Here is a 17,349-nt window from a genome sequence, read left to right as displayed (position 1 = left end):
GAAACGCCGCCGCCACCCCGCCACGTCCCGTCGACCCGCGGCCTCGCTGTGGAGACCGGCGTTCCTTTTTCCGTAGCCCTGGAAAACGGGCCGTCAAAAGGTTTTGAAGAACCCAGACGCGGATGGAATTTTTAGAACTGCACAGGGAAGCCCCCCCACGCATTCAGAACCAAATTCCTATTTTTTTAGACGGAAGAAACTAAGGAACAAAAGGAAAGACGGTTCTTATGGGTAGAGGGGCTTCCAACTACGTCACGCACCCCCCGGCCGTCTGGACGGCGTCCGGCATCGAACCCGCCGCCCCCGAAAGCGGTCGTCGATCCACATTCTCAGAGGATTCCTTGCGAGCCCGTCTCGTCTCGTCCGACGCGACGCCCCCACCCCAGATTTGTCGACAGCGGTAGGAACTGCCCTCGAATCACGGATCCGGAACGGGCTCCGGCGTGAAGATGCAAATCTGACCTTAAAGAGTAGTGCCTGGGGACAGCCCCCTACCTCCGAATCAGTTTCAAGTCCGCTCTGATTTATAAAAAAAAAAAAAAAAAGGGCCCCGGCCCCGGGCGCTCCAGAGGATCTCGATCATGCAGAAACCACAGATTCGACTTTTGTACAGCACATCCAGAGGACGCATTTCCTTTTAATTAGTTCAGAGAGCCAAGGGTGTGTCCTTACGACACGTTGAGTGTGCGTGAGTGCGGTGCGTGTGTGTGCGTGCGCGCGTGTCCCATCTGAGGTATTTCTGAACACTGAGAACTAATTTTTTTTAACTGTCTTTGTCAGCAGTTTTATTGTTATTGAGAAAAAGAATATATATTGACAGCGAAAAAATACAAGTTTTTAGATAAAAAAAAAAAAAAAACACAAACAAAAAACATGTTGCTTGTGTGCGTCTTATTTTTCACTCTGGACACTCCGGGTGACTTTGTCGACGAGTTTGCAGATCTCCTTGTGTCGTGTCTTTGCGCGGCTGATGCATTCCTGCAGCTTCTCTCCGGACAACGACGTCCCGCCTGAGGTGGAAGGAACAAGAATAAAATTGTGACCGCACGGCAGGTCATCCGACCATCAAGGGGCTAACGGCTTTAAAGGTACAACGTGTCATTCCTGCCGCTGAGGGGTCTCTCAATCAAAACAATCACACACGGCAGCGTGGGATCACGGGAGTTGTGGTGCTCATTGCACCGTTACCGAGGAAAATCGACCCGATGTGTCTCGCGCTGTATCAGAATGCGCAGCGAGCGGCAATAAATGATCGCGCTCCCTCAAACAATAGTACAAAACACAGTACAGCAGCTAGCTAAAGTCAGCAACTTCCTCGAGTCCTCTTCTCACGCTCTGACGTATCGGCCGTCTTCCCTGTGTTGCCCCGGAAGTTATAGCACATAAGGTGTGCATAAAGTAAAAATCTGAAAAATGGGTGGAAACTTTCAAGGATAAAGTAAGTACACAACTCAACAGAATATACAACAGGTCTAGTCGTTTTTAAGACACCTTAATGCACAAAAGTTACATATTGTACCTTTTAATACTAGTCATACACACAACTGATGGGGTTTAATCTAAATCAGGAGTAAGATAATCCTACTTAGCTTCATCCAGAATTTAAAAATGCCTTTGATTACTCTTAATTTAGGATGAATGAGTCAGCTCCTTCTCTCTGGTCTTGGTCCAGATGATCCATTTCCTCTATTGTCAAGGTGGACCTGGAGGCCCCACGTCCATTAATCCAAAGATAAACCTGCCTCTGGTCAGGTTTCATTTAAACCTTCACTTAGACCTGGATGAGCTCTCATCTTCCTTCTGAACGGTCAGAATTTTTTTTCACGCCAAGACTAGGGCAAATCAAACTATTTTAAACCATAACTGACACCGTTCTGCACTGGGGTCGAGCGAGTGAATTGGAGGCGAAACCGCTTGCAAAACCGTCCTGATATGTAGCGTTGCCTTGGCAACGATGGCCAATCAGATAAACACATGCTCACAAATCATTGAGCGGGAGACGACTATTTTTCCTTTGTACTGTATAATGAGGGAGTAGCAATCCCTGGTGGCAAATAAATTGCAGCTAACACGTATTGTAAACATCATCCTATGTAAGCACTTTGTAACTTTTTTAAGAACCGTGTTATCAATAAAGGTTTATTAGTTTATGTCCTCGTCCATTTTTGCAGAATTGTCTAATGACAGTGGGGGAGGAGCGTGCCGCTGGACCAATAAAACAGGAACCGCGAGCCGCTTCCCAGGGCTCGACGGCATCGCTGCACATTTGGCCGGCGCTGGCGGCAGGTCAACACAAGCCTGTTGAAACTAATTCCCTTTTCATCTTTTTTTCATCCACACGCTAACCGCAAGTGGAATTACATAAGTATTACTGATGATGTCTCACACCCATTAACGTTTTACATTGATTTCCCGTCGACGGAAAGCGTGTCCTGGGAGCCGGCCTCTACTGTATTCTTTGTGTCGATGTAACCTAAAAATCGAATAAAAAAAATCGATATATTCTGCATCTGACTTAAGAGTAGAATCTGACTTGGCGCCCATCTCTGACCTGGTTTGTGAACGGAGCAGAGGCGCTCCTCTTCGTCCGTCACCACGGTGAGGTGTGCGGTGGACAGGCCCTCCTCCTCGGCGGTGGGGTCCACTATCAGCACGGTGCTACAGGCATCGACATTAATATCAGTGACGTTTGCCAACGTTTGACCCCCCCCCCCCCCCCCCCCCCACTTTGGAAATGGTTGACTTACTCGTCGAACACACAGAAGGAGGACCCGACGGGACGGCTGTGAACTCGCAGCCCCGTCCTCGTCTCCAAATTCACCTCCGGCGAACCCGTCTCTGCATTGATGGTGACCTCTGGAAGCCGCGCTATGAAGAGTAAGAGAATGAACTCGTCATTTGCAGTCGGTAAGAGATTAAGTCCACTGTGGCTGGATATCGGGCAGTAAATGACATGAAAGTATTATCTTATTTGTCTGTGCTCAGGGTGAGTACCGTCCTAATTCTATGGATGTTGAGCTGTTTTAACATTTAATCCACAGGACAAACTAGTCACTTTAAAAGTGACTTGTACTTAGCTTTTAGCTACTAGTTGCTGTTTCATGATCTATTTATTAGACGATATTATTTTGTTACTAGTATATTGCAATGTTTCCAGTAACAATTTGGACAATTGTGTCATTGAATCCTATGGGGCTCCGTGTTTCAGATATGAAATATTTGCCCCCAACTAGTATCTATTCCAATTTTACTAGTCACTATTAATTCAGTAGTACTTATTCGTTAGTGACTAGTGCTGTTTCTTGCTGCTTCTCGTAACTTTTACCATGAACAATGTACGTTTTACCCGTGATGAGAAATTAGAAGTGAAAATAGCTTGTTGATAGTTTGATTTAAAATGTTAGTGGAGAAATAAAAATGTTTCTAGTAACAAGTCAGTTGTCACTAATGAATAAGAACTAGTACTCAATTAATAGCAACTAGTAAAATAGTAATAGATACTAGGCAAATATTTAATATCTGAAACACAGAGCCCCATAGAATTAAATGAAAAAATGTTCCAAATTGTTTCTAGAAAAATGCAATTATTACTAGTAACAATTGGAAAAGTTCTAGTATGTAGTAGTTAGTTTAGTAGTATCTAATAAATAAGTAATAAGACCTAATACATAGTTACTCATAACAGTTAGCAACTAGTAAATAAAGATTAGTACCAGTAACACTTGAAAAGTGACTCCTTGGGCCTAAGGATTAAATGTTAAATGGGCTCACCGTAGACCCGTTATACAGCAATAGATACTTACTGTTCTTCAGTGCGGCCAGCAGAGCGATAACACAGGCATCCAATAAGTTCCCGTCGTAGTCAAGACACACTATGTCACAGTACAGAACCCAGCAGAGCTAAAAAATAAACAAAAAAAACAAAACAGGGCCACAGATTATTGTATAAATCACCGGGATCCAAGCTGGCAGCATCATTTTCCCCCTGCTCTCGACCCGACGCTCACCTTCCCTCTTTCAATGCAGAGGTCCTCCGTTTGAATCACACTGGAGCTATGATTCAAAATACAAACGTTCATTATGGGGGGGGGGGCTAGCGTCTTGTGCACGCATAAGAGTGAAATTCTACAAGGGTGGCGGTACGGATGGTACAGTCTGGGGGGTGGCACCTCTCAATGATGTCGGCGACAAACTGGCTGGCGGCCTGGGCTTGCTCCCCCGGTGGCCCCTGTCGGAACCTGGACGAGCACAGAGGCGGCAGGTCCACGTTGGGCACTGTGATGGAAACGTTCAAAAAAAATTAAAGGACACAAATGTGGCTAAAGTCCAGGGTAGGTGTCACAAATTGATATTCATTCAGGGTTCATTCTGGCATTCCAAAATGAAATGCACTTTCAAGTACATTTTTCAAGCACCATTTTGTCTTTTAAGGACAAAAATCAATTTTCAATGTGATCTTTATTCATTAAAATCTCACCTTAGTCCACACACACACACACCGGATTTTTTTTTATGACACTATGATTTGAATTTGTTTATTGCATTTGGATTTCTATTCATCTGATTACTTACCAATGTAGCCTTTGTTCGGCGCCTCAACCGTCGGGTTTGCCAGCTCCTGCAGATAATGAAACACAGTCAGATATTTGATTATTTAGGTAACAAGTGTCCTCGAAAAGTAACTTAAGGGCTGCGTGTTCGACATATACCAATTTGATTCCACAGATCACCGTGGTGTTGCCGACCTTGACCAAGGCAGAGCCATCTGCTGTGGATATCGACCCTGGTCAGAGACAGAAGCCTGTGTTATTTCTCGACATCCAGTCAATCATGTTGCTTACAATCACCGTTCCACCCACCTATGTTCAGTGTCGTGGTTCGAAATTCTCCCAGCTCCCTTCCGTCGGGCCGGCATTTCTCTTTCTAAACGAGAGGGTTAGGGTGCACAGTAAGCCGTTTTGGTTCATCTGTTGACACTTCCTGGGTTTCGATTTATTTTTAAAGAATTATTATTCTCCCTGAAAGGTGTCTGGAGCTGAGAAACATCAAGGCCCACGCACACCAAACGCCGAAGATATGTTCAAAATGTTTCCGAAAATTGGAAACGCAAAAAACGGGATTGATCGGCCAGATGGTAGCACTATAACGACCACTTTTACGTTTTGTCTAATAACTTCTGAACGGCTGGGCCTCTTTTTTAAATAAACGCTCCATAGTTTGGCCACAATTATTTTCATTTCATTTAGTTTCATTGACTCATGAGCACAAAAATCAGGCATTGTTCGGTCAATAGGCGGCGCTATGGCAATCGTATAATTCCTATTATTAGGGGGTCCAGCCCCCGACGGGGCCGGAGACCCCTTTAATTTTTGTTCATTAAATATTAACGTCAGTAGTCTATGGATGTCATGGAACCGAAGTACCCACTCACATGATGAATAAAATTTGGATTCGGGGCAGTTCCGACATGCCATCCTCTGAGTCGGATCCAAATCTGTCCATTTTTGTATGAGAAGTTAGTAAAAACGCTGCGTTTCTCATCCCCATAACGTTCACGTGGTAGCACTGCAGACCTCGGTTGGTCGCAGACCAGGGTGTCATGGCGTCACTGGTGACGTGTAGTCATTTCGCACACGTGCGAAACGGCTGCCTGACATTAAATCTGCCATTCAGCACTACTGCAAATATTTAATATCCTCACTGGAGTATTCAATTGGACTTTAACTAAAGGAATATAAAACACAAACTCTGACAGAATGTACATACACAGAAGCACAGCGATAACAGCCGTTAAACATGAGGTAGGTGTTTTGAACACAGATAACGTAGTTGTAGCTGTAGTTTGTTGCAACAGAAACCATACGAAATTACACAGTGACAGGTTTTACTTTATTACTATTACCCTTTATGATGTTTGAAAGGAATTGGGTTGAAGCATTACCAGAAGACAATTGGATGAAACAAAGTGCAGCATATTAGGCGTCATATACACTTCTGAGGACAACTGACACGCAATATTGTCACTGTCAGAATTTAAAGACATTCCAGAGATACATTTATCAAAACTTCCTGAATTGTAGTTAGTTGTCACAATTACCATAAGCAATTACACAATCTTCATTAATGCCACACCCCCAAAAAGACAGAGAGAGAGGGAGAATGTCACATTTATTAAAAATACCTAACATTTACGAGTGTATTCCATTACAAACAAATCATTTGGTTGTATGTCATTTACAGTATAGCAAAAAGGCCTTGAACATCATTACCTCACACACGTCGCATTGACCGGCCTGGACACCGTGTATCGCTTCCTGCAGCTCTTTTTGGCATTTTTCGGCTAAAAGTGTCTGGCGCATGACAATTGCCGAACCCACAAACACGGTTGAGGGCCTGGTTGGAACCGGACGTCTCAGACATCTTGTGGTTCAAGTTTGATCCATATCAATCTCCATTTGGAGCGGTAATTAGTGAAAAAACGTTGCAAATTTACCAGAAGTTGCAGAATCGTTTGTCCATTGCCGTCAATTCGCTATATATGCGCAGATTGTGGCTGGGGGGTGGGGTAAACTCCATCGGTCAGTAGTGGGTGCATCGGGCAGTAACTGCGCTGGGTCGAGACGACCAGACACAACACCCAGCTTTTTGTTTGATATTTTATCTCTTTTGCCCTTTTTGTAATAAACCCCTTCTGTTCGTGTCCCTCCTTATTTAGCGGCATTGAGCCAGTCGTAACATAGGGAGCCAATGATGCTCGGAATGGGACTCGGAAAATTAGTGAGAGTCGCCACCGCGTCTTTACGTCAGCCTTTCCATTCAATGGAAACTCTGAATATTGTAACTTGTTTTAGTAGTGATGCTGAAAAAGCTGTAAAGACAAGCAACAGCACGAATTGACGCTACATTCCATGGGAAATCGAAACATTTCTAGTTGGTGTTTACGCGGAGTGATGGTGTGTTTTATGGGAACTGGGAAAACTGTTATTTGTATCTAACATGACTAACCGGGACCCTGCGTATTGCAGCCTGCAGCTTTATTTGGGGGTCCAGACCCTACGGCTATCATTTCATGGAAAAAAATGACGTCAGCAGCCTGTGGATGTCGTGCACCCACAGGCAAGACGAATAAAATGTGTACTTGTCCAAATTTGATCCAGATCGGTCCATTATTATAAAGAATTGTTATCACCGCTGCCACACATGCGCGCATGCCCTGCGTCATAATGATAAGAGCCGTTGGTTGGGGGATAGGAAACCCACCCACAGCCCCGGCCGAGCACAGGATGACACTGTCACCAGACCACGAGGAATGAACTTCTGCAGTCACAAAACACACCGCAACAGAGAGCCAGTGCACATCCATCCATTGAACTTTAACGAAGGGCCGACTACCCTGGACCCTGTGTGCTGCTGCCTGCAGCTATATTTACGATTATTATTAATATTATTAATATTATTATTATTATTATTATTATTATGACCTATCAAATAATGTTGTTTTGGGTCACTGACCAGAAAACTTCTGTGGTATTCCAGGGGCTCAGCAGTTCTGAAGGAGAGAGAGAGAGAGAAAAGGGAGAAACCAATTCATTTTTATTAAAGTCTAAACTCGTTTTTGTTTTTTTTTTGTGAGAGGCTGCTACATCAAATAAGTGTAAGTGGAAATCAAATGACATATTTAGCGTCTGGGAAAAATAAAATGCGCCTTACTTGAAACCCGCCGCCATGATGTTTTGGTTCGCCGCGTGGTTTGGTTGACGGTGGCCGCGGGGGGACAGCGTGTGCGGCTTCGCGTTTTCCGGGTCGGTGACGAGTACAAGAAGAAGGTGTGGACGCCCCGCACGTCCCAGCGTCACAGCCCGTTTGAGCTGCTTTTTAATTCCCTGTTCATCACACACCACGACCTGTGTCATTACGGCCATCAATTGTGCAAGTTATTGTAGAATGACACTATATTAAGTTCCACACTATTGTATACATGTTATTCACCATGTACATAGATATCCAACTATAGCCTCATATTTTTTATTTATATATATATACATATATATATATATATACACACACATATACATACATGCATATACACACACACACACACACACACACACACACACACAATTCTCAGTTATTTCTTCTATCCTTACTGGCACATGTGTTTTTATCTGGTGAACATAGCACATTTCATAGATTGTTGTTTGATTCTTTCGCCATGTTCTTTTTACGGCTTATATTTAATGTTTTGTCAAGGGGTTTATTGTACGTTGCCATTTGCTTTTGTTTTCTCATCTTAGGTTAAACTTTCTGCTTCCCTTCTAGCTTGATGTTATTCGTTTTTGTACACTACCCAATTTTTCCGGTCCTTTTTTTGGGGGCGGGGGGGTGTCACTTGAAAAAATCTGTTACTTTGTAGATGATTTAGTTTATTGTGACTGTTTGGTAACAGTAGGTTTGGTGAACATTGTCATATTTTAGTGTGTACACTCCCACGGCTTTATTTGTACGGCCTGCCTGTCTGTCTGTCTGTCTGTCTGCCTGCCTGTCTGTCTGCCTGCCTGTCTGTCTGCCTGCCTGTCTGCCTGCCTGCCTGTCTGTCTGCCTGCCTGTCTGTCTGCCTGCCTGCCTGTCTGTCTGCCTGCCTGTCTGCCTGCCTGTCTGTGCATTATGTTGTTGGTATTCCTCTCGTCTGTCTGCACTCCGCTGACCTTTTGGGCGTCGTACACCCTCCTACCGCTAGAGGGCCGCATCGTTTGTCCTGCACCTCCTCCTTTTTCTCTCTCTCTCTCTCTTTTTAACTCGCGCTCGTGCCGCGGCTTCCTTCGTCACGCCGGTGACGTGGTCCAGGAACCTCGGGCCACATCCGCCTCGGCGCGGTGTTCGCTCGTGATTGGCGGTGCAGCCCGGCGAGCCGTCACCCCGGCGGCGGTGGAGCATAGGGGGGATAACAGCTCTCCGTGCCTCCCCGGAGACGGCTTCGCCCCGCCCGCAGAGGACCGGCTCAGCGCCCGACTACCCCGGTGGCGCGTCCGCTTCCCCGGGGCACGGAGGATGGATCTTCCGTGTCTAGTTCAGGGCTCGGTCGCTCTGGCGCTCGTAGCGTTGGTCGTGGTGAGTCCTGCTGTCCCCAACGCGTCCTGTTCGGTGCGGTGCCCGGTGCCCGGTCGGTGAACTCGGGCGCAGGAGCTGCGTTCAGAGCGACGGTCGAATCGCGATTAGTTGGGCGAATCGCGATTTTTTTTTTTTTTTTTTTTCTGTTATCCTTTCGTTTAACCGCGACGATTCCACGATCATTATGTTTTCGTCCAAAAGTAAGAGAACTCAGAAACCACTGATATATGTCACAATTAATGAAAAAAAATGGGCCAAACCAACCCCTGTGTAATAGAAGTAAGTAGCACTAGCAGAGTTGTTTTTGTTGCTAAACGGGGCCCAGAGGTCCTTGGTGACTGTGTACATGGTGTATTCCTCACCTCATTTTCATTTGTTTCTCTTCGCCGCACGGCGTTAGTGCTACTGCAACGGCCGAATTTCCCTCTTGGGGTGAGTAATGTTCCATGAGGTGGAGGTAGAGAGGCGTGGGACCTCTGGGTGCAACGGGGGGGGGGGGGGATCCAGGTGTAGTCTCCAGGTGTAGTCCTCCCTGACAGGTGTGTGGGGAGGCGGCCGTTCCGACACTCGTATGAACACAGCCCAATGGCGGTGGCCCCCGCCAAGAGCTCAGTTGCTGTCCTCCCCTCTCTTTCCAGGTGTTCGTGATGGCCCACGTCACCGCCACCGCGGTGGATCTCACCCGGCGGGAGCAGGAGAAGCACTTCCTCACCGCCGCAGGGGAGAGGGAGCGCTTCCCCAGCCTCCACGAGCCCCACTCCAGGGAGCTCTCCGTCGTCATCCCGGCCTATAACGAGGAACTCCGAAGTGAGTCGTGCGGCCCCGTTACATTGGATGTCTGTTTTCCGTGTGGTTGGAATGTGAACCTGCCGAGGACCATCTCGTGTTTTGTCGAGGGTCGGCTCTGGTAGGAAATGCTGAACTGTTTGTTAAGAATTCCGTGGCGTGCTTTGGTTGTTGTTGTTTGGTTTTTTTTTTCAATCGCTTTTCTCTCAATGAGACACATCTGTTTTGTCGTGGTTTCCATTGAACAACGTCTACAGACATGTCCAGAAACCGTTATCAGGGTTCATACCGGGTCCTTGAGGTGCTTGCAGTGGTTGAATTTTCGTCCTCGGAAATTCAAGTACTTGGAAACGGCGATCGTTGAAAACCTGTGATGTTCCCCCTGATTGTGTTATTCAAATCGTAATGTAATTCAACATTTTCCAGAATTGCTTTCGCAGCAGATTATTCCAGGGAAATGTAAATTTAATCCAGCATGGTTGGAAATAGACACTAATAGTAGACGACAATTACATAATAATACTAGAAATACTGATATAAATAATGGACAATGAGACTACATTTATATTATATGTTACCTAATAAAGATTGAAAATGTATTACATTTGTTTTGCATGAAGTCCTTGAAAGTGGATAAAATAGTACTTGAATTGTAATGCCAGAATGAAACCGGTGTGGAATGTGTTTCTCGCCGCTTATTCAAGTGCGTTCTTTTACTGGGTGACATTCATAACAAGTTCATGTGAACTTTAAAAACTCCTTTTTACCTTACCACTTTTCACTTGCTGTACACCTGCACTAAAGTCTGTGTGTCTGTGTGTGTGTCTGTGTGTGTGTGTGTGTGTGTATAGTGCCTGTGATGTTAGAAGAAGCTATGGAGTACTTGGAAACGAGGCAGGTCAGTCATCGCGAATGCCGTTTGAAAGAAATGAAGGAACTATCGGGTAGTACGGTGTGACTTTGGAATGGATTGGAAATGATATGCTCTTTCTGTCAGCACAAACACATTTTGGTGAATGGAGCTATTGTGTCCACTAGGGGGCAGCACGCAGTCACAAACTGCCTCTGCATCCCTCCCTGTTTAAAGTGAAATCCGATTTGTCTATTATTTTATGTCATTTCCCCATTTATCCTTAATGTGAATATCATGGTAATCCAACCGTCGTTAGGTATGAAAATGTATTCACCGGAAGGCTGAAAATAAGTATGTGTAACTTTAAATTCATTTAACATTTAACATTTCTATCTATCCGATTCATTCCTCGCAACAGAAGAAGCAGTCTTCATTTACCTATGAGGTCATCGTGGTTGATGATGGCAGCAAGGACAAAACCACAGAGGTAAGACATCTTCCCGTTATTGGTGGATTTTTTTTTTTTTCCCCCAACGTCTATATTGATTAACAATAATGTGATCCGTTGTTGAGGTGCTACGAGATAGGGCTTGGCAATATGTTGATATGAGACGTCTGGGATTTTAGGTTAGCATGATTGATATAGTTAAATGTTGTCTTTAAAGTGGACCTATTATGTTCCTTTTTAAATAATTTAATAAGCCTCTGGGCTCCCCAAAACAGGTTTTTATATTTTTTTTTTTGCTGAAAATATGACCGATTATGCATTAGAGCCATTCTAACATGCGTCCATTCCGCCCTGTCTGAAAACGGGCTGTTTCAGTGGGAGGAGCCACCCTCCTGAGGCCCCTAGTTCTGAGAGCCAAGGGGGTTTGAGCATGGCTTCCGGGTTCTGTTGTACTTACGCCGTAACTTTCCCTGATTGCACCTGATCAGTACGCTCAAATCTGTTGAGGCGAGAAATAATCAAACTTCACCTGTCACTGGTTTTAATGGTGGGGCTGATTGGTGTGTATATGACAGAAAATAAGGAATGTCATAATAGGTCCCCTTTAAGGCTCCAGTATAGTTAAGTAACGCCATTTTCTAAACTTCACAAACTCTTCGAGCTGTCTCCACCTGCTTGATCGTGATATCCACATCACCAATGACTTATCCACAAATATTTCTTGTGTGTACATATCTTATGAGAGCCATAATAGTTTTCCCCCAGGGAAATCTTCAGCGTCATGAACATTGAGGTTTCGGCCGAAGATATTGCAATGTTTTGCCGATAGCTCCCGGTCCTACTGGTAGAGCTCTTGCGTTGTGGTTCATGGTTGTTTTTGTGTTCCAGGTCGCCTCTCAGTACACAAGGAAGTACGGTGCCGACAAAGTGCGAGTCCTGACGCTGGTGCAGAACCGAGGGAAAGGAGGAGCCGTGAGAATGGTAGTGGTCTTACTGTTTGAACAAGCAACAGACAGATACCAATGTCAACAGGGTTCTTGCTAGGTCCTTGAGATGCTTGAATTGTAGCACTTGGAAATGTAAGTGCTGTAATACCTTGAAATAGCCCATTTTGTGCTGAGGTGCTTGAAAAGTCCTTGAGGGGGAAAAAAAAACATACATCATCGTCATTGAAAACCTGTGATATTCCCCCTGGTTTTGTTATTCAAATTGTAACATAATACAGTTTTAGGTGATGCCAGGGAAATGCAAATTTAATCGAGCGTGGTTGGAAATAGACAATTACAATAGTAGATAACAATGAGATGTGTCCGTCCCCCTTGACAACGAGACTAAGATTATACTTAAATTAAGAAAAATTGTTGAAAATTGACATTTGACGTTGAAAATTGACATTTGTTTTGTGTGACGTCCTTGAAAATGGAAGAAAAAGTGCTGGAAAGTCCTTCAAGTTGGTCAATGATGATGGGAAGATGATTCCCTGTGTAGTCCGACAAAGTGTGTGTGTGTGTGTGTGTGTGTGTGTGTGTGTGTGTGTGTGTGTGTGTGCGCCTTGAATATAGCCCCCTGTGTTGAAGTGCTTGATAAGTCCTTAGGCAGGAAAAAATAAATAGTGGGGCCATTGAAAACCTGTGAGATTTTCCCTCCTGGTATGGTTATTCAGATCGTAATGTAATAAAAAAAAAAAAAATCCAGAATTGATTTTAGCTTGAAGTGATGTTTGCGTCTCTTGACTTTTTAGGGAACCCTGAGCTCCAGGGGGAAGGTCATTCTGATGGCGGACGCAGACGGGGCCACAAAGTTCGCCGACATCGAGAAAGTAGAAGCTGCTCTTCATAACATCGACCCTAAACCGGTGGGTGTTACGTAGCTGTTCCGTTTTGCATCGATATTATTGTGTTTTGAAGTGTTTTTATGAGTGGTGTAAGGCAGGGTTTGTCCGTGGGTCCTTAAATAGTCTTTAACCGTCACAAATGCAGCTTTTACACATTTAAGAGTCACAACATAGTATAATAATAGTAATCATTTGAATTTGTGATACATACACATTTTATTCATCCGCCAAAAGATTTTGGTCCAAATCAGTAAATCAATGGAATAAATCAACAAACGTAAAAATGAAATGTAAATGTATGGAAATATACAATAAAATGGTTAACTGCAATAGAATATGACAATATACACGAAAGATAATGATAAACAAGAAATTATAACCGAAAAAGTTACACAAAAACAATGCAAGATAAATAAAAACAGAAGTGACCCCCCAAAAAAAAAATAAACCAGAAAAATGGGGTCAGACCGAACCTAAAGATTCAAAAATTAAATTTTTTTTTTTTTTTAATTGGTAATGTACAATAAACCCAATGCCAAAACACTAAATACAAGCCAAAAAGAAGTGGACAGAAAATCAACCTGAAATGTAAACGGTGAGCAGAATGGCAGTAAGACTGAAAACAACGGTAAAACTCTTCTACCGCAAGTAGAAGAACGCTGACGCGGTTTGATGAGTTTGAGGAGCGGGGAGCTTTGTGACGTCATCAACCCCAAGTTACATCAGTCCAAAGGCGAGAGGCGACGTCCTTTCACGTCCGCCCACTTGCGCCCTGTGGGACCGCACAGCGTTCGCCCCACGCAGACGGACAACTCGAACCGATGCTGCGTTTAAAGGAAACTATGAAGAGCGTGACCCGCGCCGCGCAAACTGGAAGCGGTCACGGGAGGAGATTTTTGCGCCGTTTTTTTTTCCCGAACCCTTTGTTGGAATCGTCACTTTCTTTTCGTGTCCGCGCTGCGTGAGCCAGGAACGATCGTCATTGCTAAGACGCCGTTCTTGAGGGACATTTAGGCCCCGCCCACACTAATACCAATATTTATTTGGTGTTCATTGTGAACTCGGAAAATTGTACCTCGTGCTGCCTTTCACTGAGCCCGGAAACCTGTAATATGAACCTAATGCCATTTGTGTGTGTGTGTGTGTGTGTGTGTGTGTGTGTGTGTGTGTGTGTGTGTGTGTGTGTGTGTGTGTGTGTGTGTGTGTGTGTGTGTGTGTGTGTGTGTGTGTGTGTGTGTGTGTGTGTGTGTGTGTGTGTGTGTGTGTGTGTGTGTGTGTGCTCGTTCAGGAGAACATGGCTATTTCCTGTGGATCTCGAGCCCATCTGGAGCAGGAGTCGGTGGCCGAGGTAAATGTTTGACTTTCCATGTGCGGCCCCGTTTGTCTTTGCTTCGTGTCAGTTACCATCACTGACCGACTGTGTCTGTCGCTCTGTTTACAGCCCGTCATTTCTTTTTTTCTTTTATTTTAATTTGATTTTGTTTTTTTGTGATTTTACATTTATTCATTTAGCGACTTACACGAGGGGCTAGAAACAATCAAAGCGCACACTGAACCACTGGAGCGAGCGCAAATGTATTGGGCCGAGCGACTGTTTCTAAATTCAACCAGATACAAGTGCAAGATGCTGGAAGGAAGCAGAATAAAACTTGTTATGGGTAAAAAAGAAAAAAATCCGAAATCAGGACTCAACTAAACCTACTTAAATGAATCGAGAATTGAAAGACGCCTTCCTGAGACGTTGCTTGATTTCAGATGAATGAGTTGTAGACTAGGAAGTCCTGGACTAAGGTGATGAAGGCCCAGTCAGCTCCTTCTGTCTGCTCTTGCTGCTGGTCTTAGTCCAGATGATCCAAAACGGGCAATGGGGGGGGGGGGGGGGCAGTGGCTCGGCAGGGAGAGCAGGACGTCTAGCGATCGCTTGGCGGTTCGATCCCCGGCTCCTCCTGGTGGCGTGCTGATGTGTCCTTGAGCCCAGACACTTAACCCCTTAACCGCTCCCCGGGCGCTGCTACATGGCAGCCCGCTGCTCCGGGACACCTCAGTTACTAGGATGGCGAAATGCAGAGAAATGCAGTTCATTGCCTCAGTACTTGTACTCTGTGCATATCACAAAAACGAGTAAATATTGTACCCTGTAAGTTTTGGCTCATGGATTTAGACTGAGACATTGTAGTATCATGTAGGATCACACTTGAACTACTTGCAATATTAAAACTAGTGCTTTCCCGGAATGACTTTGTTTTCGTGAGACATTTCTACACTCTTTTTGTTTTTGGGCGGCGCGGCACGAAGAATGGTACTTAGCTGCGCGTGAGTTGTATTGGCGTTTGGTTGACTCGGGATGGAGAAACGCTCGTGAGCAACTGTAAAAATGACCTTTTTCTTTGTTTGTCCCCCCCACCCCCACCCCCACCCCCCCTTCTCAGCGCTCTATGTTTCGCACGTTCCTGATGTACGGCTTCCACTTCCTGGTTTGGTTCTTCTGCGTCCGGGGCATCAGGGACACCCAGTGCGGCTTCAAGCTCTTCACGCGCGAGGCGGCGCTCAGGACCTTCTCCTCCCTCCACGTGGAGCGCTGGTCAGCCCGCTCGCCACCGCCCCCAACTTCCTGGCTTTTTTATGACGACATGTTTTAAATGCGGCGCCACCACCTTTTTAAATCCGTTTTTTTTTTTTTGTTTGTTTTTGTTCCCCTCCCCTCCCCTGCTGTCTCCTCCCAAAGGGCTTTCGACGTGGAGCTCCTGTACATCGCCCAGTGCTTGAGAATCCCCATAGCGGAGGTGGCTGTGAACTGGACTGAGATAGAAGGTACCGCACGATTGGGATTATTCAATACGTTTACATATGCTAGGAATTTGTCACAGGGAGGTTTGGTACGTTTCACTGCAGACCATTAGCATTAAAAAAAAAAATAGATAGATGGATAGATATCTCATTCCGCTAAGTCAATTTTTAATATAAGCTGATTTTATCATGGTAAGGATTGGTGCATTACTTTCAAAACAATTCACATTAAAAAAATATTAATACATTTTACAAGGAATAAGTCTTGACTATTTTTACTTTTTACTAAAAACTTTTATTTTTTTTTATGTACAGAAATCGCCAAAAATCTAGAGCGGAAATGGCTAAATATCTCAAAATATGCAGTACATAACATACAAAATGCAACATCCACAGGGCGAATGAGCGCATCGAATAAGCTTGAAATAAATGCAGTAACGATGTGCGCAGCTCGCCGGGGGGGCTGATAACTACAAACCTTTTTAAGATTTATTTTGGGAGACACTGGAATTCCAGACAAAAACATCCGGAAACCAGATGGATGTTTGGCCGCTTGTCTCCACTCATCCAACAAATCAACGTTGACATCAATATATTTAATCTCTATTCGCCCGCTGCTATTTTCTGTATCCTCCAAGGCTATTTGTCATTCGTTTGAAAAACAAATTGACTGTAAATATCAAACAACAACATATTTGGTGTTCTGCGGAAGGAGGAAAAAGTCAAATATTTCGACTGACTGCGTCGCTGTTTTTTATTGTGATTTAATCCACATTAAAAAAAAAATTTAAAAAAAGGTTCTTTATTTTTGAGGGCGGGCGGCCTCGGAAAGATGCTCACGTACTGAAGCGTTGAACAAACTGTTAATTGTAAGGGCGTGATTATTAAAAGAGCTCTTCTGATATAAAAAAAAAACAAAAAACAGCAAACCGCAGGCGGGAACGAGGCCAACCGGAAAACGTGGCCTAATTGATCACGATAATAAGACAAACGACGCGTCTTCGGTGTTTTTACGATACTCGCCTCTGATTGCGTCATGGAGCATCTGGACGTTGTGTGTCTGTGTGTCTGTGTGTGTGTGTGTGTGTGTGTGTGTGTCCAGGATCCAAGCTGGTCCCGGTGTGGAGTTGGCTCCAGATGGGACGGGACCTGGTGTTCATCCGCCTGCGCTACATCTCCGGTGCCTGGAGGCTGGAGTCCCCGCGGAAGAGCGACTAGTCGCCCATTCCCGTGGAGGCGGCCGGGTGGAGACACGAACCGCACAAGCCCATAAGCCACGGGGGACGTGAAAACAAAAACACCGGCCGAGCGTCTCGGAAGATCCGATCATTGTCTGTTTATTAAAAACGTCTGATATAGATCTGCAATTTTTATTTTATTTTTTTTTTTAAAGGAAGGTTTTGTCTAATTATTTTGTCGCCAGTGGGTGAGTCGATGCCTTGAACCAAAATAAAAAAATTATAATAAAAAAAAAAAACATTGACTGGATTTAGCTTTTTCCACCTGTTTCATACACTATAACCGGTCGCATAG

At 44.7% G+C, this 17,349-nt stretch overlaps 2 protein-coding genes across 2 annotated transcripts; one reads left to right on the top strand and one right to left on the bottom strand.

Moving 5' to 3' along the window:
- Positions 1 to 11: 11 nt before the first annotated feature.
- On the bottom strand, positions 12 to 7,738 carry exosc8 (exosome component 8). Its single transcript, XM_080014326.1, has 11 exons — positions 7,711 to 7,738; positions 7,513 to 7,549; positions 4,860 to 4,923; positions 4,710 to 4,783; positions 4,573 to 4,618; positions 4,170 to 4,275; positions 4,008 to 4,053; positions 3,804 to 3,900; positions 2,748 to 2,868; positions 2,552 to 2,658; positions 12 to 1,010 (listed from the first exon to the last, which is right to left on the bottom strand). Exons 1-11 carry the CDS (start codon positions 7,725 to 7,727, stop codon positions 892 to 894), a joined length of 834 nt encoding a protein of 277 aa, XP_079870452.1. The 5' UTR covers positions 7,728 to 7,738; the 3' UTR covers positions 12 to 891.
- A 1,108-nt stretch (positions 7,739 to 8,846) lies between these two features.
- On the top strand, positions 8,847 to 17,282 carry alg5 (ALG5 dolichyl-phosphate beta-glucosyltransferase). The gene is made up of 10 exons (XM_080014349.1): positions 8,847 to 9,108; positions 9,747 to 9,915; positions 10,746 to 10,792; positions 11,166 to 11,234; positions 12,084 to 12,176; positions 12,937 to 13,050; positions 14,318 to 14,377; positions 15,459 to 15,610; positions 15,755 to 15,840; positions 16,919 to 17,282. Exons 1-10 carry the CDS (start codon positions 9,049 to 9,051, stop codon positions 17,032 to 17,034), a joined length of 966 nt encoding a protein of 321 aa, XP_079870475.1. The 5' UTR covers positions 8,847 to 9,048; the 3' UTR covers positions 17,035 to 17,282.
- The last annotated feature ends 67 nt before the right edge of the window (positions 17,283 to 17,349 follow it).

This window comes from Zeus faber (assembly GCF_960531495.2).
Source record: "Zeus faber genome assembly, chromosome: 14".
Classification (NCBI taxonomy): domain Eukaryota; kingdom Metazoa; phylum Chordata; class Actinopteri; order Zeiformes; family Zeidae; genus Zeus; species Zeus faber.
Note: the sequence above shows the minus strand (reverse complement) of the source record. Positions and strands in the feature narration are given on the sequence as shown.